General features: G+C 37.9%; 1 protein-coding gene across 2 annotated transcripts in view; it reads left to right on the forward strand.

Annotated features, from left to right (window-relative positions):
- tmem132e (transmembrane protein 132E) overlaps positions 1-24598 on the forward strand; it is a 356184-nt gene that overhangs the window by 286766 nt on the left and 44820 nt on the right. For both annotated transcript variants that reach the window (XM_038708730.1, XM_038708729.1), the window contains exons 3-4: positions 7422-7562; positions 18735-18927. In XM_038708730.1, the coding sequence (XP_038564658.1) occupies positions 7422-7562; positions 18735-18927 (334 nt within the window). The remainder of the gene's footprint in view (positions 1-7421; positions 7563-18734; positions 18928-24598) is intronic.

The raw sequence follows: 24598 nt of genomic DNA on the forward strand, positions 1-24598 counted from the left end.
ATGGAGCTTGCACTGGTTTACTACACATCAATTCGTTATTTTTTCTAAAATAAAACAACCCAACTTCAAAATAGGTTAACTGATTAAAATGCCCTGGTTCATCATTCTTTATGTTTGAGAAATGACAATTTCACACATCGCCAGAGATTCATTAATATTGATGTTTGTTTTTTTTAACATGAAGAAGTAGGGAGGAGATAAGTGTGAACTAAGTCCTAGTTAAGAGGAACTGCAGCTATTCATAATATCTTGGTCCTCAGAGTAGAAAGACCTGCACTTTATAAGGTGAGTGCAGTAGGAGCATCTCTGTAGTTCAAAGGCTAAGAGAAAAAAATGTTTCAAAACTAGCCTGTGGTTAATCCAGTGGAAAAAAGTCCTTCCCTCATGCATCTCTGTCACACATTTGGGCAGCCTTTAAATGTGATGAAGAAACAGAAAGATAATGCCTGTGTAGGCATGTAGCATCACAATATAGTTAATTTTCTGCTTCTGTGCTCCCTAAGGCCTTCTGAGGATATTCACTTGCAGTAAGCCATAAACCATAACATCAGCTGTTAGATACTTACTTAAAGGAGCAGGGCAGTAGTACCATTTTCACCATCTTGTCATGATTATACAGTATCTGCTGGGCTTGATGAGTTTATTGCTCAATGCCATGTGCTTCAAAGGTGACTTCATCAGATGCTGAGATTTCTGTTAAAAACACATAAATAAGCCACACTGTTCCTTCATCACATTGAACATGGGTACTGTAGTTTATTTTGATTCAGTCCCACCCACATCTGCCTGCTTCTTCATGAAACTCACTAGAACACCAAATGTGTATTAATCCATAGCTGAAAATAGTCCCTAACAAATTCCTCCTGAGTAACTTTTAAAAAAAAAAATGAAACTATATTTGTGACCTGTTTTTAAAGATTTATGTCTTTAGTAGAAACCACTGTTTTTTGGAACAAAGACAATGAGCAGAGATTAAACATTTTAGACCCCGTTATTCCCCACAACCATAACCATCACCTACAAGCATTTTCAAATGCTCAAAAATGGAGGACAGAGCTATCCAGGAAAACTGGCATCATAAAAACCTCCAACTTTGGGTAAAAAGCATCAGTCTCCAGACAAAAAGAAAATGACATAGCAGTTTCATAATTGCAGTTTTTGGCATGGTACTGTACTATCTTCAGCATTAGATGTTTTTGTTGGATATATAATTATCTGGCTTACTCATCTCCTCTGTTAGAATATGACTTTATTGTGTGTATTAATTACAGAGCACTGTAAGCTGGAACAAAACACTGCTGATGTTACTTGAAAACCAAGCAGTTATTGTTGGAACTTGGCTCCTGGTTGTTTTGTAAGGAAATGTGTGGTGTTATTAAAGTAACTAGGAATGTGCTGTTGTTAACTATGCCATAATTTGTTGAAGCCATATTTATCACTGCACTGTATTGCTCATTTTCACCTACAAGAAATAAATCACATCAGCATTTGCAAACCAGCAGCTGCAGTTTCAAATTTGTAGTCTGCTCTGTAATATTTCCCCAGCTTCTCATATTCAAATTTTTGTTCCCTGGCAGGTCGGTTCCTCCTGTCTGGCTTTCCAGCTGTACATCTCTGTGCTGCTGTTTAGAAAACCCCAAAGCTGTAAACTTGTGAAGATAAACACCACATATCAAAGTACTCGAGATGATTGATAGATTTGCTGCTTGTGATCCAAGGGTGAAGCCATGTTTGTCACTCGAGAGTAGCTATGTATTGCAAGGAGACCATTACAGTGCCAGGGAAATTTTGTAAGTGGTTATTGACTTATTTGCATATCGTTTTCATCAATCAATCAATCAGTTTGGAGAGAGACCCTTAACAATTACTCAGACCCTCATCAAATTACCTAATCCAAAAAATTTGGGTCAATGCGCTCATCTGTAAAGAGAAACATATTGCTGGGCACAAGGGGGGCTGTTCAGGGCCTCAACGGTGAGTGTCTTTCCAGATTCTGTTAGTCAGTCCTGGAGACACTGGTGCTGTATTTGTGCATCAAAACACACTTACAAAGGGTGTTTGAAGACTCAATTTTATCATATTTGCTTCTTGAATTGCCATTCCCAGCTATTGTACCCAGACTTCAGCTTCACCTACCATGAGCAAAGGTTGAATACATTTGTAGTGTAGACTATTATAATTGTATTCCACTGTAAATATTTAAAGTTATTAAAGTCTAAAAATGCATTTTTCACAGTCTGTCTTTTTAGGCTGTGGAAAAATTCCAGTTTTGTGACTTCTCTGCCTGTGGGGACATTCTCTTCAAATGTGTTCAATAAATACTCTTTAAAAGGGCCATTAAGGAAAAATTAAAGACTTGGGAGCTATGATTTGATTTATTCCTGGTTTGCATATTTTATTTATTAACAGCAGCCAGTTAGATTAAATTACAGTGTGTGGCATGGCAGTTGACATGATTTCTGGCAGCAAGTGTCATAAATGGGTCATGAGGACATGGGCCTCTGTGCCCAGTGGAGAGCAATCCAAAGTCTTCAGTACAAGCCCACCGTGTAGACATAGCAGGCTGCAAAGAAATAGACAAGGAAGATGTAATTTGGACAAAGACCAGACAAAATAATGAATCGAAAGTTTTTAAGTTTTAAACATCCAAGTATGGGACAGATGTTTAAAACTGTCCTGTAGCTCCATCATTGTGATGTGTTTTTATTCCAAACTCTGTACTTGAAAAAAGGATACAAAATCACAGCATCTAATGCAATAATTTTGGTATTAATCACTGATTCATCGCAGTCTGTTGTGGTCATATCCTGCTTATTTTACCACTAAATTTGATAACGCCTGGGAGAACAAATAGGCAGCTTCAAAATCTGGCCTGAAATGTGTTGACCAAAAGCTCTCCTGTTTAGCAGTCCGTCAGCCAACTCAGACTCTAATAGGTGTTGCCATGGCAGAAGGCATCTGTGTGGAATGAGTAAGTAATAGCTCTGTCTTAGCTGGAGTGGCTCACGCTGCCTCTCCACTTTTCCTGTGTAGCAGCAGCAGCAGGGCTGACAGAGATTCTGAGAATTTGGGTGTGCATTATTGTGGGCTACTGCTGTAAAGCTTTTCCATTTGCAGTGCTCTTTCATTAATCAGTATTAACACTGTTGAATGGGGGGGCTGATTCATGTGGTGCTCCCATGGGGTAATGCTTCATCCCCTCTCATTTGTGGTGCAAAAATGAAGCAGAGTCTGTGAAAAAGAACCGTCTAAAACATTGATTAAAAACATTGGTTCTGTACAATATGCATACACTCTAAAAATGATGATGATGACTGTGCATTGGCTTTTATTATCTGCTTGCATGTGTAAGTAATGAATATAAATACCAGTATTACTCATCAGGGTTGCATCCTTACAAGGAAATGGTTATGCCCTACAATAATGTGTAATTATCATCTCTTATGATCAGTATTTTTACAAGCTACAGTAATCAAGTAGCAACTGGGTCACCTAATTTAGTGAGAGTCTGAGGGTATTACGTTTCCCCTTTTCAACTCACATCAAAGGCAACACGCTCGATCACGATGATTTCTTAAACATTACACATTTCTGTTTCATCTCCCCTTATCGGAGCTGTATCAGATAATTACTGTATTTTCTCTAATGTGGAGGATTTGATGAAAGAAGACAATAAGAGCTGCAATAACAAGAAACAATGTGTTAAAAGCCGCGACCTGGGAGAACCTCCTGTTCGGTTCTTTCAAACAAATTTGAAAATTAAAATACACCATTTTTGATGGTAGGATTTGTACTAGGCATGGCGTGTTTGGGGCAGCAAATGCAAAATCCTTATTGAAGTTCATTAATTGAGGTTCAGTGAATGGTAATAAATCATAATGCCCTCATCTCAACTCATCCCCCCTAAGAAATCCTTGAGTTGCCAATACAGAAGTGTGTAAACTGTTTGCACGTTTGGTTATTTAACTGTGAAAATATGTTTTATTTAAGTTGAACAAAGTAATCTCAACTCAAGGACCACTTACTAGCTTTTTCTGAGTTTTCAACTTCATCTCACAGAGTCATCAGTGATTGGACCTACCCAATTCTTAACACATGAAGTGTTGAATGTAGTGTCACGTCATAACATGTGGTCATATATGGGTATATAAGTGACATGATGACACCTGAGCCAGTTTCATTCACCGATGAAGAGCATGGACAGGGGTTGTAAGTGGACCTTTGAGTTGAGATTATTATTATTAGGTCAAGAGTGAACTCTTTATATCCCTACAAAATAATTGCTGTTTCAGAACCGTTTATGATTCTAGGAAAGTAATTCTGTTGGAGAAATACAAAATCCTTTTATTCATGATTTTTTATTGACCTTTAACAGTCAAATCTGAGAATACTGACTCCTCAAAGTTACTGTGGAATGTAAACTCCTGACGTTATTAAAACTCCTCAATTCCCATGAACAATTCAGAGAACATGCCCTCTGTGCCCTAGGTGGCAGGCACAGCTTTCTTTAACCTTAACCAAATACTTTTTGTGCTTAAACCTAACTATTTTAGAGGCTGTAGATCAAAGAGTTGTAAAAGTTTTGGAAGGCTCTGACATAAACTGTTGTGCTGCTGATGTCTGTATCAGATCAGAAAATGTTCAAATGCGTAATTTTGGAAGGTAATGACAATAACCTGTTTTGTCATTAAGTTCAACCGATAAAATAAGCAACATTTAGACTTAGTTCAAATTGTTATAGACTTGTAACTTGATGGCTAATGAGAAGTTATATGGTTATAATTAGCTTGCATAGTTTCCATTAATCATTTGTTAAATACTATCAGCAACAAAATGAGAATGGTGGTGATTACATTAAAATGCAGCTTCATTTAGGCTTGTGTGCTTATTCTGGCTGAAGAAAGGGGGGAGACAGCTTGAGCTGAAGTCAGTTGCTTCCACAAATCATGGATGAGTGGTCGATGCAGTGAGCACAGGTTAGCTAAGCAAATGGAAAAACCTCAGCAGGAATTTTTATCTGAATGGAACGATTTGGAAGAAGTTGCAGGGATCTCAAACTTTCAGCCGAATGTAAATGAGACACTTAAGAGAAAACTATTATTTAGGTAATGCTTTTTTTGTCCAGGCAGAGCTCTGGTTTGTCTGTGTGGAAATGCAGTGATCTCATGACGGGAAGAGAAAGACAATACGGTGTTTTCCTGTAAACAAGACAAAATAATTAAAATCCCAAGAGTTTTGCATACAGTAAAGCAGCAATTGTCAGTCATACTTTCATAACCAAAATGACGACGCTTGTCTGATACACTCTATCATTATTATTTAATGTTTAATACAGAATTTGAAATTCCTTCCTAGTGTCTGTGACTGAGCTAACATTAACTTAGCTTCCAGTCTGGTTATAAATAAACTATCTTGAAGGTACAAGGCAGACAAACGAAAGCCAAATATGTTAATAATTCATCTCTGTCTTGTGTTTCATGAAAATGAGAACAGAATCAGATCAATAAGCTCCACTGGGTCTGCATGTCTGTGGATGAGACTCTTGTCTCCATCATGTATAAGTGCAGCAGTTGGGCGTGGCTCTATGGTCATATGACCAGAATCACAATAACTGGGAAGAGTGTTTAAGTTTTTGCTTTCTCTTTGTGGTTTAGAAAAGCCTCCTTGCTTACTTTCACAGTCTTTAACATCTTTTCAATATTTTAATTGATTTTTCAGGTTCAAGTCTAAATCTGGATGTCGCACCTGTATATCTTAAAATTGTACAATTTAGGTGTGAAAAAGGTCTGACCATTCTTTAAGAAATGGAAAAGTACTTGCTGCATATTGCAGTTAAAAGCTGAATGTCCTTCCATTATTATTTTGTCTTTTTGTACTCCTTTATAACTACTTTTTTCTGTATTTGCTGTATTTACAGTAGCTTCAGCTTTTCTCTTCTCTCTGCCTTTTTCCAAGGCTTTCAGATATACATATAGATGTGCACATACTTAAGCAGATGTGTTGTACTGTATACACACATGCATGTTCAGTAGGTGATGATGCAAAATCTCTGCAGACACTATATGTTTTGAAAGTATGTTGGTGTATGCATGTGTAGATTGTACCTGGGGGATTTGTGTGTATATTAGGGCTGACCCCGAAAAGTTGAAGATTCGATGCTTCGATGGGCGGAGCCTGATTTGACAATCTCAGTCGAAGCTTCGCAGCGAAACAAGGATCGTGCCGTTGTCGGCAGCATGGCATGCACACTAAACTCTGCACGCGACCGGTGAATGGCAGGCAATCAGAGAGAAAAGGGTCAACAATAAGCCTCAGTTTAGCTAGAAATCTACAGTGGAAGTTGAATGAATACAGACTGCAGCTCTGCAGCTTCTAAAGATTAAAGCAGAGCTACCATGTTAACCCCCTGGCTCGCAATCACCGTGCACAAAAACACACATTATTCGACTATCAGTCGACTATAGGCAGGACTTGACTATTCTGATTCGACTATGTACATCCTTATTTGGGGACAGTCCTAGTGTACATATGTTTGTATTTAGGTTTGTGAGAATGTACACATTGTAAGGACACACACATACACACGTATATTAGGTTTACTGTGATTATTTCTAACCCAGATATGGTGTGAGAGAAGCATTTAATTAGTATTTGCAGTATGATGTATATTTTTCCTAAATATGTATCAAGTGAAGTGCTAATACATCTACATGTAAATCATGGCAATATATTCATGAAAAAAAGAAATAATCGCAAAAAAATAACTACACAAAATTTTAAAGACATGCATGTAGCAATAAAACATTGCAGTGCTCAAAACTGATCATTAATTTCAGTCCCTGGCCTATTTTATGTGAACCCCTGAGATATTAAAAGACAGCAGGGGAGTGTGAGCGGTTTCCAAGTTCAAACATCCTCCCTGCTGAAGTGTCCTTGGGAAAAACAGGTGAATCCCTACCAGCTCCAGGGTTCCTGTTATGTAGCTCACCTTGACTTATCATTTCAATGTATTCTCCCTGGGGAGCTGAGGGTTATAGAAGGAGGATTTCACCTCAGAATCAATTAAAGCATAATGCTATCGTGTCTTTATGAAATGTCTCATTAGTTGTATGTCTAAATGTTTTCACAGAGCATGTGAACTGAGGCTTTCAGGTGTCATTGGTTAATAATACTGTATAAATGTCTACTGGGTGCTGAGTAAAGACCTGAAGTAGTCCTAGCTTCTGGCCTCATGTATCATTGCACTGTCATCTTCATTCATCTCTGTTATTGATTCATCTGTGGAATTGCTTTTGCCATGACGCAATACAAGGAGGAGGCTTGCTGCACACAGAGGGTGCTCACCTCTGACCTTGCACATAAATCATCCCCTCTAATAAAATTGACTCATCCCATTCTTTTTCCCTCCCCATTTCCTGCAGGGTCAAAGCAAAGAAAGGGGTGAACCTGCTTCAGACCAAGTCGAAGAACGCCCAGTGGAAGGTGGATTGGGAGGTGCAGTCCGGCGCCAAGCATTCCATCACCACCATCGATGTGAACAAGCACAAAGCAGTCAAACAGGGGTAAGTCAACAGCCCCGGGCCTAAACACACCAGTTCTTGTTTAACCAACTACTGTAGCTGCAGCTGTTGATTCCTGCCCTCACTCCTGTTACACAAAGACAACGATATTTGTCTTCCTTAACAATGGCCAAAAGCTGTCCAAAAAGGCTTTGTTGCGTGTACCAGTCATGGTTCACTCACTGATTAAAGGCAGCTTTTAAAAGCATACACCATTCTTTGTAAATGGCCTAGGAGCTACAGAAGATAAAGTACAGCTTTGGCCATAGCAGTGACTGAAGCACCCTCCAATTTATGGCACAAAGTAAAAAAAAATGGAGATGTTATCTGCTTAGTCTCAATTTATCTGCTGCTAATTCAGTGTATGTGGAGTGATGAGGTAGACAAGTTTGACTGCCGGCATTAAAATACCTTTGAGATGAGATCGTGTCTAAGAGCAGTAATTATGCCAACTCCCTCAAAAGAGTAACAACACCAAATCACAGTCCTGTAGTGTCTGACGGGACTGTAATGGACTCTGTCTGGCCACATTCTACGGTAAGTGCAACTTTATGGTAACAGTGAAATTTGAGTTGCTAAGTGATTTGCTGGCCCAATGCAGTCTAAATGGTGTATAACTTATCACTGCAAATTTTAGCCTGCTTTCGGCAACACAGCCTAAATAATTTGCCCAGTAAATTTAGGCGTGGAGGTGAGCATGAAGAGGGAGTTCCTCTGTAAAATTAATCCTCTACGACTCACTTAAAGGGTCAAGATTAAAATTACAAAACACAAACATAGTAGTCAGGGATATAGGTTTGGTTTTATTAATACGTCTCCATTCCGATACAGTGGAGGTGAAATGGAAACATTTGATGCTCACAGCAGTGAAAGATTAAATTTAAAAAGTTTCCATAGTGTCTTTCCAAAGTTAGTCTTAGTGACTTTTAGCTAAAGCTATTTACAGTAAGGTTTGTGGGTTATCCAGAGTAACCAGGATGTCTCTGGAATAGCTGTTGAAATTTTAAAATGTAATTAGTAAATCCTTTGAGCAACGTTTACAATTCCATTTACCTCAATTGTATTGAAGTGATGGCAGAAATCTAATTCTATTTTTTTTTTTTTGAGAGAGAGGACTGATCCTTTAAACAGTCGCTTGCACATTAAAAGTGAACATCGATCACAGTTTGTTTTTTTTACATAGGTACAGTGTGCAGCCTGCCTCTGAGGCAGTTCCACTGAGGCAAACAACTAAAACTTTACAACCATAAATCACAATATGCTATGTATTCAATTGATAAAGTGAAGCACAGGAATTTAGGCGGGTTATCACCAAGCCCTGGAGACATTAGCAACTGCTGGTCTAAATATTGGCATCCCTATGGACTCCCTTATGATTAGGGAGAGAGAGAACAGCGAGGAAGAAGATGAAGCATGGCCTTACCCGAAAAAGAAATCCACCATTCCTCTCTTGTTTACTTCTTAGCGCCTTAGTGGCAGCCTTTCTTGCTATATTTAGTGACCCATGTCATGTAATTTTTGCTACCCTGTCACCATGTGGGAAATGTCCAGTAGGGGGTCAAGCTTGGATAGAGAAACAATGTGTCATGCTGCATTTTGTCAAAACCCCAGTCAATTCTGTGACCACCTGAAGCCAAACCGCCAAACAATAGGCATCTAAAGTTAAAAAGAGTGGAGTCATGGAAGAATTCATGTTTTTGATGCTTTATTCTCATAAAATTGATTTGAACATGAGCGGGAAATTTTTTTATATCTTCTTATATAAAAAACTTGTGAAAATGTATTGTTGTGAAATTGGTTCACAGTACTTTTATTTTGGTTCTGGAAGTCCACATGAAGTCTTTGTATCAAAAAGGAGCAGAGATTCAAGAAGCTTTTAAGGAATACATTCCAACAAAACATCACCTCAGTAATTTGTGTTGTGTGTACTTTATTTTGTGTCACTGGCAAAAACATTTCATGCTGTTTGTAAAATTGTGAGGCCACCATGAAGCAGATTTTTCCTTCCTAAAGCAGTATTGGTTGCCTAAACCTAAAGCTACTCTGTGTATACTTTTACGTGGTTGTTGCATCTTTCAAATTGTAAATTGGTTCTTGTAGAGAAATAAGTCAATCGTCCAATCCTACACACAATGGCTATGACCAGATTTTTATTTTTAGGTGGGGTGCAGAAGATGCTCATATGAATCATTTTTGGAACAATTAAGAGTCATTTAGGATGGAAATGACATATAACCTATTTTGTCGTTTATAGCTGGGGTAAGCAGTTTCTTTCAGTTTCTTTTCTTTTTGTTATATTTGCAATCTGTGGCTGTCTCAGGTGCGGCCAATTATTAAGGTATTAGGTATTAGGTGTCAGCACTTACAGCCTGTGGGCAGTATAGATGTTTTGTCTCCAGTATCTGTTTCTCCCGGAGCCTTCAGCCTAAACGAGTCCAGGGGTTGAAAGTGTCTGATAGTGTCATGTAAATGCAATATTATGCTTTTAATGTGCTCTAAAGTTCTACTTAACTTTGAAAGAAAAAAGTGTTTTGCAGTTATTTCATGTATTTCCAGACAATTTAATTGCAAAAACACAACAGGATTTATGGGAGCCACAAACAGGGGAATGCTTTCCAGTGCTTCTTTCGTCAAATTATTTGAATTGTTCTCAATGAATTCAGTGAGTTTTGTGGATAGTTTCTGTTATCACACATTCAGCGCCTACATTCTCTGCAGCTTTCTTTTTGATTATATTCTTCTTTGTTTTATCAAGAAATTATATCCAACCCTATTTTCTCTCTTGTTTGAGTGCATGAGCTTATACTGTGGGACGAAACCAGAGACTGTGGAGCAGCCTATTACTCAGACACTTTACTGCAATGAGCCCAAAAATACATGAATTCTCAAGACAATTCTTCCCCTAATTACCCAATTCAGTGCAGTAGTAAGGGGAATTCTAATATGTTTTCCAAGTTCGATAATTGTTCTAATTCATATCTCTTTTTTTATGCAAGACTTAAGAGGCAAACAAGTAAATGCTCACTATTTAAAGCCCTTCACACACACTCCCCTCTTCCCTAAAAAAGACAAACATACACACACACCGGCATCATTTTGCATCTCATTGGTGAATACATCTGAGTACCAGTTCTGTTTGAACATCTGCTTTTGTTTACTCAAAATTACCTGAAACTGAGGAAATGAGGTGACAGTGTTTTCCCTTTGGGGTGTATTGTTGATCTCTTCATCACTCTCCTCTCTTTATAATTCTTTCCTTAACTTGGATTTTCTCTTCATCAGATCACACTTTAGTCTGTGCTGGAATTATTCAACACGTTTATTCTTCTGTAACCCTCCATCTGGAACAGTCCCATCCTAACAGCTGCTGGTTGATAACACCACATGAACCAATGCATTATTGATCTCAGTCAATGGGTTTCAAATGAATAATGTTCCTGAAAATGCTGTGGCAATACCAATATCACAGTCAGGACAACAGAAACAAGTGATCATTTAATAAGATCACTCTTGGTTCATTTTTTGCTCTGAATAATTTAGTGTTAAACAAGGAATGAAACAAGAAAAAGAGATTTTTTAAGTGCCAATAACCTAACAAAACCTTCTGCAGGACAGACATATAATAGACTGAGAAGTACTCTGTTTTCAAAGCTGCACTGTCATCACTGATTTTTGCCCATTTTAAAGCTGAAGATGTTTTTTTTTAGCACAATAGATGTTCTCTAGGGGCTGTTTACAAAAAGTGAAAATCTATTATTATATACAATGTGCATTTTATTTTGTAGGTAGAGTTTTATATATATAGATGACCCAACTATAAAATATTAAAAATATAAAAGTAGCTTAGATGTAACTAAGCTACTGTTGCCACGTTGCTGTAGCTTAGCTTGCTACATTTCACTGTGGGGTAGCTTCTGTGTAGTGAAGCTTCATTTAATGTAGAGTAGCTAGTAGCTTAGCTCACTACATTTTCCAAGTAGCTTGCCCAACACTAGTGATGTGCGATACCACTTAATTCCTAAACGATCCAATACCAAGTAATACCCAGGCTGGTATTGCCGATACCAATATTTTTACATATTTTATTTCTAGTTTAATGTGACCTCCCCCTCCCGTTTCTGTATTTATGAGAGAAATAAGGAGTAGGCTGTAGCCTTACCAATTCAAAATAATAGCTCCATAATGACAAGACATCAAACTACTGTCATATTCTTTAATTATAATAAAAACATTATAACATCACCCTATTACTGTGAATAGGGTGACCAGACGTCCCGAAAAATCCGGGACAGTGCCGAATTATGAGCAAATGTCCCGGTTTGTCCCAAAAATTAGACCTAACTTGAGTTTTGATTATAGCCTAATTAAACATTAAATACTGACCGTTGTGTAGTTCTCTTGCTCCAGCAGGGGTTGCAGGTTATCTGTACATTGTGGCAACAGCGTTGTTAAAGCCACAAAGTAACAGTCATTGTGCTCTTTTCCCCATTTTGTTTTCTCGTGGTTAGTGGAAGTTAGAGTCGCGAGGACAGGGAAAGTGTAGCTTCAGGTAGCCACGGCGGAGAGATCTGACATGCACCTTGCAAAGACAGCTGTGACAGAGACCGCACTGATGACATGAATAAAATAAAAATTAGGTAAAAGATCATGATTTACTCATTGTCACATATCCACAGTTGTTGTGTTTTTCCTAATGACAAACAGGCAATTTCATGAAAAAGATAATTAATTTTAGCGCTGTTTAGATTTTCACGTGTGGGAATGTTTATTGACAGTACCTGTAGCCACGCCCCCCATTCTCATCTGCTCACCCTGACTTAATCTTAGATGTTTAGCGAAGTTTGCGGTGTTGCCAAAGTATTTCACTGTCTTTGCACACACATCATACAGAGTAACATTATTATCTTCTCAGCTGAAATACAACCAGATGTGACTGTTTCCGCAGTCAGTCAGAGTCAGTGTTCAATCGCGGGAAATGTAAAGGGCTGCAGCGGCTCACTTCAAAGAAGCTCCGTCACAGAGCCGTAGCGCAAGACTTTGACAGGCGGAAGGAAAAGTAGTTATGAACAGAGTATAATTAGACCATCCTGGTGACAGGAAGATACTTTTAAATGATTATCTATCCTAGAGCAGGAAACATTGGTATCAGAAATATTGATACTTTGATCCGCACATCACTACTCAACATTGCTAAATGCTGTAGGCAAGTGGACTAGACTATGTCTAAAGTAAAAAATACATCTAGCATCACCACTAAAGCTTTCTTATTTGCACAACACTGTCTACACATGACATGTAGCATGAGCAGCACATTAGCGAAGCAGCAGCTTTGTCTATAAATAGCCATTATACACACACATTACACACTAGCCGATAAGTACATACATTTCAAATGCTTGTGAGGTGGACATCTGAAAAACTATGTAGACACATGGTAAGACTCTGAGTTTTGGCTAAGCCCATAAATACATGTTGATTTGACAGAAATGTAAAAGCAACTATTTGGGATTTTAAGAGTAGTTATGTACTGTGTCTTCACAAACAATGGTTTATCCATCTGCCCAGTTCACCTTTGCTATGTCGCAGGTTTGCCAAGTATAATAAGTGGTCACAGGTTTTTATATAGGTTGCTGTCATGACTCTTAGAAGCTATGCACAAACACTGCTGTTGTTCACCAGAAAAATAGTTTCACACAAAGTGTAGTTTTTCAACACTGAATGAATTACAAAACGATATACACAATATGTTCAGTGGTGAGCTAAGCTAACTAACATCAGCTGTACTCAACATAGAATTTATATTGATGTCATTTTCGGTAAGAAAGCAAATACTACAAAATGTTGAGCTACTTTAAATTCTTACTTTATACAATAAAACGTCAGTGCTCTTGACATTAGCCTGTAATATAGACTTAAAAGTTATTTAGTTTATTTATATAGCACATTTAAAAACAACACTAGCTGACCAAAGTGCTTTCCACAATAGACAACAGATATACATGACAACAGTAGAAAAAGTAAAAAATAAAATAAATATCACTTCTCAACTCTGTTTGAAGGCCAATGAATAAAGATAGGTCTTTAGCAAGGATTTAGTAAGATTTAGTGGCATCTAGCGGTGAGGTTTATTTCAACCAACTTTCCAGTCTACCACTGCCCCCTGCCCTTCCAAAGAGCTTAGGACAGCTATGGTAGCTGACACAGCACAAAAGATGTAGTCTTCTGAGACGGCAGAGAGAAGCCAGTAAAGAAATTAGGTTTCTTTAGGTAGATGTATTAAGAAATTATATTTACTTAATTATTTAGTAAAACCATATTTTATTGTGACTTGGCCACTGACAGGCAATATGGAAAATGTAAGCCAAGAGTGTCTAACATTGTCACTGTTTTTGCACCCCAGTCCACTATAAACCCCATATTAAAGTTTATACAAACACTGACAAAGGAAACACATTAATTCTCTCTGTAATTATGGATCCAATATTATGTCCTATATTCTCACCCACCATCTAATGGTTAAAAAAATTGTTCCGATGCAAAACTTTTGCCAACCCCTGCGGTATATTATTACTACTACTTCTTCTTCGAACGTACGTATGTATTCAATGTAGCGATGAGTGTCAACACTGCCTGAGTTCTACCTGAAGTAGAACAAGAAGAACGTAGTGACGAAACGCGCTCTGTAGTGCTGTTTGTCCATTTTCAGCTACTGTAGAAACATGACGATGCAACATGGCGACGTCCATGGAAGGGGGGACCTGCGGTTATGTAGATATAAATGTCTTATTCTAATTTAAGAAAAACATAACAATTTATTATGTAGGGTCTTTATACACCACTGAAAAAAAATAGTTATGGATCTTTTGTTGCATTTCTGTCACTAGATTCTCAGAAATATTACACACTGAACCTTTAAGCATGGACCATACTAAACCCTCTGTTCACCATCTCTGTTCTTCTGCTGTTGTAACTCTGCCCTGCAGTGCTTTGATCCAATGAACTCTCCCTGTTAATCAGTTCAAACAGTCCTGTGATCAAAGAATGAAGTCCCCCTGAGCTCTGAAAAAGCCCCAAGCTACAGCTTTTAAAATATATACTTTGTGCTATACAGGCAGTACATCATTAACTTAATGGAAACAAGGCCAGACTTTCTTGAGCCATATTTACTACCGTCCTCTGGTATGAAATTACTCTAAGTTTTCACCGCCCACTACTTTTAAAAAATGTTTTTAAGTTGAATTTTGTTTGTCCATAATATATTCTTTTTTTCTATTAGGTGTTATTAAAGCTGGAAGATTTCATGATACAACAATAACATGAAATATTTAGATTGTTCATTTTAATAATGAAAGATAATAGAAAGCACAGTACAAGAAAGCTCACCATAACATTTCCCTCTTCATTTCCTTTTTATCCCCTCTGAAACCTTGGTAACCGGACTCAAGTGACATTAATTAGCTAACACTTACATAATTTAGTATTTTGAATTGAAGATTACCCTATAATCCATTTGAGACATTGTAAGGGATATATAATAAGACATGGCAGCTAGAGCATTAGCGATACAAACACTAAACTAAAAATTGTCATGGATTTAGTTATTCTTTAGTTATCTCAGTCTTTCATCCCTCACATGAGCCATTAAGTGGCAGGACAGAGATCCAAAGTGAAATGTGAAGCTTGCATTGTAATACTCTGCAGTCACAATACATATACAGATGATGTAAGGAGATACAAACATAAAGAAGAAAATCAATAACAGGTTCTGATAAGGGCATGTGCCAACAGACAGTGACGTGAAATTTCCTAAAATCTGCTCTTCAGAGTCAGAAGTCAAAATGTCAAGAGTAACTGTAGCTCATTGAACACAATATGAAGAAGAAATGTCTTTCTTCTTTTGCTTTTCCTGCTGCTTTCATTTTTACAATTTACTCTTCACTGATGAAAAAGCATGCCCTCTAACCCAAATCAGTGTATTGCGAACATAATTTTTCCTTCCCTCCAGCATGGTGGCAGTCGACACTGTATTGAGCGGCTGTACCAGTGGGCCATATTGATGACAGCTTTAGTGTGTCACAGACAGATGGGGGTGTTTGTTTTCAGTGAGTGATGTCGAGACAAATAGGCTGAGATCTCATCACGATGTTCCTGAGAGGAACCTTTTGTGGGAGGGGGCTCGTACAGATAGTTTGATCCAGCTTTCATTAAAAGGCTCTCAGACTGAATGGCAGGATAGGTGTCTGCTTTTGTGAAGGACAGACAGCGAGCGCCTAACTCTCTGCTGAAGGTGAGGTTTGGGTGGGATGATTCTTGTCACGGGCAGAGAGAGATTTAATTTGCCCCTTCACCACAAGTGAGACAGTTTCATGTTAGGGTTGTTAAACCTGAGGATTACAAGCCCCACAAGACGGATTTTCATAACAGAAGCTCTGTTATCGCAGCAACATCACTGGTAGGTTTGCAATATAAAAACGGAGATCCCAGCTGAAGTCTTTGGTGTCTTCACACAGCAGAGAAATGCAAAAAAGAGAGTGCTCAAATATTTCATTTGCATGGCCATCAGAACAATCCTGTTACCTACCAAAATGCTATTGATTGGTCAGAAGCAAATCTGCAGCCACTGCAATCATGGTTATTTGAAAGTGAGAGGCAGAACCAAATTTGCAATCTCCTTGCACAAGCTCTGCACTTACATCTGAAGATGGAAGAAGAAGGCTGGCCAGCAAGATTAGTGAGTGGTGATTGTTTATTGACAAGACCTGCACATTGTTTTTATTCAGAGACAATCACTGATTAATTCATAGCATATGATATCTCCATATAATTAAGCAGGAATGCCATTATTGGACTGCCACTTCTCATCAGTTTTAATGCTGTTCACAACAGCCCCGTGCATAAGTAGAAACATATAGTAAAAGTCTAAAGTCAGATTTTCCACTGAAGCACTTAATTATAAACCGAGATCTCTGACATGAGGCTTTACCAGCTATGGCTAAGCTTTGCCAAATACATTTTGGAGGAAATATGATTGCTGTCTGGATTACATTCACAGAAAAACGTTTTCCAAACCAGGAAGCGTGACATTCTTATACAGTATAAAAGTCATACAGCACAAACGTCAAGAGGTGGCCGGGCTGGATGGTGGGGTGTACAGAGCACAGGACTTTGAAACCAAAATCTGATAATGCTGTCATACATTAAACATTACATTACAACATCCATTTAATTTATAAAGTGTTGTTAGATGTGACGAATGTTAGAAATGACGTAAAGGTAAATGGTGGACGTAACCATAAAAACCTTAGTAATGCTTTAATTGCCAGGAGGGATATTGTAAGAAAAATAATTCAGTACATCGACAGTGAATGTTTCACAGATGGTTTGACAAAACAAAATAAAATATAGACAGGGTTGAGAAAATAATGTTTAGCAGTCGAGCCCCTGTGGTTATTTTGTTCAATTTGAGGCTGTTAAGACGTTTGTGTCCAAGGCATGAAATTGAAATGGCGACCACCAATGGTAGTAAAACACAGGGAGGGTCCCAAGCCTGAGTTCAGACCGACCTCAGTGGAAGACAACAAGATTCAAGATGGATGTAACTTGAAAAATTAGATGAAGAGACATATTAGCTTGATGCGTAATTACTTACATTCAAGAAGGGCTCAATTCAGGTGCCTAAAAATCCTTTTCGTTTTACAGAAGGAACATTTTGTATTCAGGGTTTGTGACCAGATGAAAACTACAAATAATTTATAAAGGCATATGGCACTAAAGGATTAAACTGCAGCATGAGATAATGGATCATATTGTAATATGTTTTTGCAGAGTTTCAGCTTCTTCACCTTGACTTCATTTAATCAAGAAAGATCTGAACCGAAACTACTTATCATAATGGCTGGACAACAAAATTATATTAACCAAAACCGTTAATAGTAATTGATTGTCTCTTTACAGCTTTTGTGTTAATATCAAAACCTGAATATGAATTGCTTTTGCTGCTTATTTTTCATTTGAAGCTATTAAATTAAATTTATATGCATAAAGCATGGTTACATTTCAAAGGGGAGGTCTGTTGTCCAGTTGTGAAGCTTCAGGTTGTAAACAGCACACTATGACCTTTAACATCCTATAGTATGTTAAGTGTCTTGTGTCTGTCAGATCTGTTTGAAAGCTACCGGACTGTAAGAGCTGTTTAGACTGATGTTAACTCAATGAAATGTTATGATGGGGCCTTTTCAGGTTAAAAGGCCAATGAACAAGTCTGAAAACTTATGTGAGCTTTGCTAAATGCAGAATATTGATTACACGCCACTGGAAGCCAAAAGCTAGATTCTGGCTTTTATTCTAAAATAATCTCGGGACAGATATTGATTCATTCTTCCAACCAGGTCTTTGAAAATCTTGAGACTAAGAAGTACTTACAATTCAAGGTAATAAAGCCATGATGTCATTTTCTGAAAGTGATTCAATAAATATGCATTATTACATGCTGTCCTTGTATTTTTATTTCGTGTTTCACCAAAAGGCGTTCCTTTAGATATGCAGATTTAGAAGATGACTTTGAACAAAGAACAAATACTATAATACATAATCTGACAAGTATCTACTCAGCTCTAAAGATTTTGCAGTGCTTCACATGTTGAAGTCTTAATGAATACATTATTTCTTATTTCAACTCATGAATAACTTAAGGAAGCCTTTTTTTCTCTCTCTCTCTTTATTTAAAAGGGACAGTGCACATTAACGAACATAAGGACAATGCCCAAATGTGAATGAGCCAGATTTAGCCATACAGACTAATTTTCATCTGGAGTCCCTGGCAGGTTGATGTTATAAGAACATTAAAACATGGCATACAGACAACATTAAAAAAACAAAACAAAACATGCACTTAAAATCATAAGCAGACAACACAGAAGCATGGATAAAACATTAAAACACGAATTACATAAGCACAGACAAAATCAGACAAGCACAAATAATATGACACTTAGAATACCTCGACATGTGAGTACAGGAATATATAAAAACAATTAATTAAAGAAAATTAAAAACCGTCATCCAGGCAAAAATTTCTTTACCACAAATGAATGCATTGCAAGAATTGATGAATATGTTTCTGTAACTGATATTTAATTTTGATTGTTTTTTGTGTGTTTTTATATGGTCTGGCAGGGATGTCTTGGGCAATGTCGAGGTGATGCAGTTGGATTTCGAGATGGAGAACTTCACCAGCCTCTCGGTGACCAGAAGGATCAACTGGAACATTGACTACAAGGGGCAGAACCCGCTTCCTGATTCAGAGAAGGTGGTGACGGAGTTGACGGTAGTGCAGCGAGATATTCAAGCCATCATCCCTCTGGCCATGGTGAGTGAGGATGGCCAGATTAATATGGATTTGATTGTTAAGGCAAATTATTTAAAATTATCATTATCTAAAGTTATCTGACCATCTCAGGTATTTAATCATGTTAAGCTTTGTTAAACAAACCAAAACAAAAGAAGTGAAATCCATCCATTTACATTTTACCTTAAGCTTTCACAGTGTAAAATAGATTATCATTGAGCTGCCATAGTGTATAATGACATATTTTGCTGTGGAAGCAATCAGTAGATCTGATCTCATAAAAGCATTGTTCCTTGTGAAATACTACACCACCCATTGTGCACACAAAAGTTTATTATACGTGGTTTGTTTTTTTTAAAGGTTCAAACTCCTTTATGACTCTGACAATTACTCAGTAGTATGGAAAAATGTTAGTCTGTAAATCAAGGCTGATTATTATTTTTATATATACCGCGTTTTCATATATATTACAGCTGCACAGTTCACACTTATCCTACTATAGGCATAAACTAAATGATAGCTTGGGTTGTATTGGACAGCTGGAATACTTATATCAAGCTATATATATTGGTTAACTGTCCTTCAAAGAACGCATGAATTGGGCCATGTTCTGATCCTGTGGATCAGCTCAGGACATCCTAATAGTCCAGATAACTCATTGAGTTTGTGCAGATTGTGATTTTAAAATGTGAATTTGTGATTGAGACAATCCCAGCTGAGGGTGAAAGGCGGGGTACACCCTGGACAGTTCGCCAGTCCATCGCAGGGCACAACGAAGAATATAAAACATAAAACAAGTCAATGTACAAATAAAGGAAAAATACATTACTTATCACATATTGGTTTATAATTAATAATTTAAACATTAACAAGTTGATATACAAATAATGTAAAAATAATATATGCATCACACAGTGAAAGCTTTTTTGTGGAAATGTGAGAAATGAAATAAACCAGGAACAGACTCTGTAAGCCTGATCTCCTCTGGTAGATTATTCCAGAGTGTAGGGGCCCTGACAACAAAGGCCCTGTCTTCTTTGGTTTTTAGCCTGGACCTCGAAATCGCAAGCAACACCAGCCCATGCCTGGCCTCTAAATCAAAAGAAACAGGCAGCCAGTGCAAGGAAGGCTAAAATGGGGGTGACATGTACGCATTTTTTGCAGCAAGTTTAAAGTCGAACTGCAGCATTTTGGACTAATTATAGGCGATGAATTAATTTCAGACTGAGATAGGTACATTAAATAGAGAGTTAAAAGAGTCGAGGCGTGAGGAGATGAAGGCATAGCTAAGTTTCTCCAGATCTGTGGCTAAAATAAAAGACTTAACCATGGCTGTATTTATCAAATGATAAAAATATAACTGGAAAACTTTCTTTACTAGTTAGTTTGTAATTAAATCAGCTACGAACATTGGTTGCACCACAGTTACTTAGGGCAGAACCTAATTAGTTTGGATGTAAAGTTGCAGTTAAGGCAAGTGGTCTATCAGCAATCAAAGATAAGAGTTCCATCATGGTTACTGTGCACATTAGCTTTCTGACTGGCATGAGCCACTTGTCATCATAGCACATTGTAGTAAACTGGATCAATATTGAAAAATCATATCAATAAATTAGGTTTCTACTGGATTACTGTGTTGCAAAATGACATGAATGAAACATGATGCTTTGTAGCAGAAAAACTGCTGTTTTACCATTAATAAGTATAATTCTGTGACATTTTTAGAATTATACCTACCCTGGGGCATGTGTAACTATTTAGTTGTTACTTTATTCATGTTATCTCCGTGGTGCAACCGCTTTTATTTTAATAATGCATGCAAGTCACAACTTAGTAATAATTTACGCCATAACTAGGCTAAGTTTGAACTTACACACAGCTGTTGCAACAGGCTGCAAAAATCCTTGAGGGCCACTTGTATATACACTAAAAATATAGCTTTAAATGTCTTTATTCATGACAGCAAGGGAATAGTTTTGGTCTCAACATTGGTAGAGAAGCGCTGGCAGGGCGCTAAGGAGTGCTGGGATGAAGCACTTGTGAGGTGAGAAAGAAAAACGCTACATGGACACAAGCCCTAAGGCAACTGTTTCAAAATTGAAGGCTACATTTATTAATCAGAGCGCTTACATAAGAACGTAGCAGTCAGAGCACTAAATATTTTTTGATTTTATGAATGATTCTCTGTCAAAATCAGCAGGGGGAGGTATATAGAAACAGCTGGCTTGGCTTGCTGCTCTCTCTCTGTATCTCTCTCTCTCAAATTCAAATTAGCTTTATTGGCATGAATGTATAACAACAATATTGCCAAAGCATCATACAAACTACATAAGAACGATCAACCCCATACATTTCTTTAAACAAGTAATTAAAGCCTATGAAAGTGTGTGTGTGTGTGTGTGTGTGTGTGTGTGTGTGTGAATTTTTTTTAAATATATTCAAATAAAAAATAAAATAAATAAATAAAACAGTAAGCGTGTGTGTGTGTGAGACTCTCTCCCTCTCTCCTACCTACTCTTCTCTCTCTCTCTCTCTCTCTCTCTCTCTCAGCGCTGTCCATGGTTCTGAAATAACGGCTAAGCAATAGTCACATGTATCTCAACCAATAATCTGACATAGCCTCTGGTAGGTCACATCTGAGTTATTTAATATGACTTCACTTGCAGGATAATGCAAATGAGTTTGCTCAAATATTGGTAGGGACGTGCACTGCACCTGTGTATATAAGTAAGGATCATATACAGACAGGTAAATTGTCATTACAAATAAATCTAATCAACACCTACACTTTCTGCAATGATTTTCTAATTGTTAAGAAAGTCAACTAATCCCAGAACAATTAAGTGTCTATTACTTTTTTAATCGGGGCTCTTCTCCTTGCCTCGTGAAATGTGGCAATTAGTGAAGGTAGCAAACAGATTATTGGAACAAAGGGAAATTAATCAAGCAAGCGATGCCGAGTACCTCTGGCTATGCCTTGCTTGCCTACTTCCTCTCTTGTGGTGTTGCTTCACTTACTCACGGAAATCCAGTGACATAAGTCCACATCCTCATGATATTTGTTCATTAAAATTTAGTGTGCACGGTAAATAATATAGAAGGCCGGATGCAAGTGGCCTGTAGAAGTACATGTCTGGCAGTAGCTGAAGGAGACAGCACATTGCAGTGGTCATGGTGGGCTAAGGTTATCATTGCAGCTCTGAGATTTCAACTGTAGGTAGTGTTGTAGTCAAGACCGCCCAAACCAAGACCAAGTCAAGGCCAAGACAAGAGTTTATAGAAACTAAGACAAGACCAAGACTTTTAGGGGCCGAGACCAAGACAGAGTCAAGACTAAGACCAGTTCCCCACATTACATAACACACAATAAAATGTGTGGAGTTTGCATGTTCTCCGCGTGGGTTCTCTCCGGGTGCTCCGGCGTCCTCCCACCATCCAAAGACATGCAGGTGTGAGTGTGAGCGGTTGTTTGTCTATGTGTGGCCCTTCAATGGACTGGCGTGTACCCCGCCTTTTGCCCTGTGTAGCTGGGATTGGCTCCAGCCCCCCCGCGACCCTGTACGCAGGATAAGCGGTTGACGATGGATGGATGGATGGAGATCATAGGTACTTCTCAAACTGATCTGAAAGATCCACATTACCATTAAAACACCCACATATAAACACTAAAAGCTGAAATCAACATAAGCATTCTGGGGAGGGGTGACAGTCGTTAACAGAAACAGTACTTTTTTTAATTAGGGTTATTGGTTGCGTTTGTAGAAATACATTTTACATCCAGTCAAAGTTAGGAAGTTAACAAATAAATTAGACAAAGCACAAGCTATTTATTGATATTCCCAAAGTAATGGTCTTGAAATAAAATCCTAAATGAGTCCTAAATGTTCGAGAGCGAACAGAGTACAAATGCGGTCGAGTCCGAGACGAGACCAAGACCATCAAAAAGTGGTCTTAAGACCGGTCTCGAGACCTAGACCAGTTTCGAGTACTACAACACTAGTATTTGGTCTGTAGCACTTTCGCTGTTGTCTACTGTAGGTCATAAAATACATAATTTTACTAACAATATAAAACCTCTATCTCTGAGTAAACCAAAAAATCTAGAAAGTATGATGCTTCTGCCAGGACAATAAATCTTGGTTATCTGTTATATTTGCATAAATACAACTGCACATCACCTAAAGCTCCAATAAATATACTTGAGCTGCAGTTATGACTTTGTGTACTGTACATATGTTCAAACATAAGGTTCACTTCATAACTCCAATCCCCTTAAAATTTGGGATCAGCATGCATCTTGTACCCAGATGTGTTTAGCTGCGTTGCAAAATAATATTTCTGCCTGTGTGACTTTCCCTTGTAAAATTTACATTGTGAAGCAAGATGGCAGGAACTATTGGTGCCTTTTCCACAGCTGTCTGCCACCTCTGCACTCTATATTACATGGTAGATAAATCTTTGGGTAAGTGGTTATGTTGCTGTGTGGTTTTAATGCTTTTTAGCTGCAGCCTGCTCATGTTATTACAAGATAGAACAATAAAACGGGACTTGTGTTGTAATCTTTAACATTTTTAGTTAACAGTGAATTTCAAGGACAGCAGTCTTGTCATTAAAAAGATCACTTGGCTTCATTTGTTTTGAAATGGAAAGAAAGGAAAATGATCTGTAACACACTAACACTAAGCCTAGTCAGGCTTGATCAATGCAGCAAGTTTTCACGCTCTGGGAATCCGTGTGCTTCCAATTAGTCACTGACATTGTTTAATGATATAAATAGTCAGAATTTACTTCAAAACCAAATTTGAGACCATCTCAGTTCAACTCTGTCTACTCATTACTCGCTCTAAGTTGGGATGCTGACATGTGGTGAGAAAGAGAGGAATTCTCAGACTAACCATAAAGACATTACTCGTTAGGTAACATTATTTGATTTTTATAATCTGAGGGAGTCCTGCAGGTAGGTCATCCATGGTTGCCTTGAAAGATGTGTTGTGGAGACTAATTGGATTGTAAATTATATCAAAAGAAAAAGCAGACATTTCAGTTCCCCCATTAAGAGAAGTGACACAGTTAAATAATGGTAACGCCCATAATGCATGATTGATTAACTGAAAACAGGTGGTCTTATCAGAGCAAACGGAACAGACCAACTTCATCATTATGGCAGGTTGTTAATGGGATGGTGTGTAATGACAAGTCAGTCTGTTGTACAGTCAAAAAGTTAAGAAATTACTTCAATGACCCTTCTACGCTCAGTTTAAATTATCAAAGTATATTTAATTATAATTTATAATCATACTGAGTTGTATCAAATTAATGTAATTAATGTAAAGATCAGGTTGGGAAAATACCATGAATTAATACTTTCTTCTGAATGTCTGTGATGGTTCTCAGGCATCCAGGTCATAGTTATCCTACGGAGGTTGAGGTCAAGGGCAACTGGACTTGGTAGAAGATACTAGAAGACGTTTCATCCCTCATCCAAGAGACTTCTTCAGTTCTGACTGACTGCTAGGGAAACTCAGCTATTTAACCCATGGGATCGTTAGCTAGGATCGTGGATACCGCTGGTTCGTAAGTGTTCCTGGCTTTGGTAATGACAGTCGTCATGGTCATTAGAGCCACCCATTGCAGAAGACTGAACGACCATCGTTGGCATCTTCACCTGAGGCCAAGAGGAAATGCTTGTTTA

Source organism: Micropterus salmoides, unplaced genomic scaffold (genome assembly GCF_014851395.1).
Source record: "Micropterus salmoides isolate LMB-PRFRI ecotype aquatic unplaced genomic scaffold, ASM1485139v1 Ms_hic_scaffold_9, whole genome shotgun sequence".
In the NCBI taxonomy this organism is placed as follows: Eukaryota; Metazoa; Chordata; class Actinopteri; order Centrarchiformes; family Centrarchidae; genus Micropterus; species Micropterus salmoides.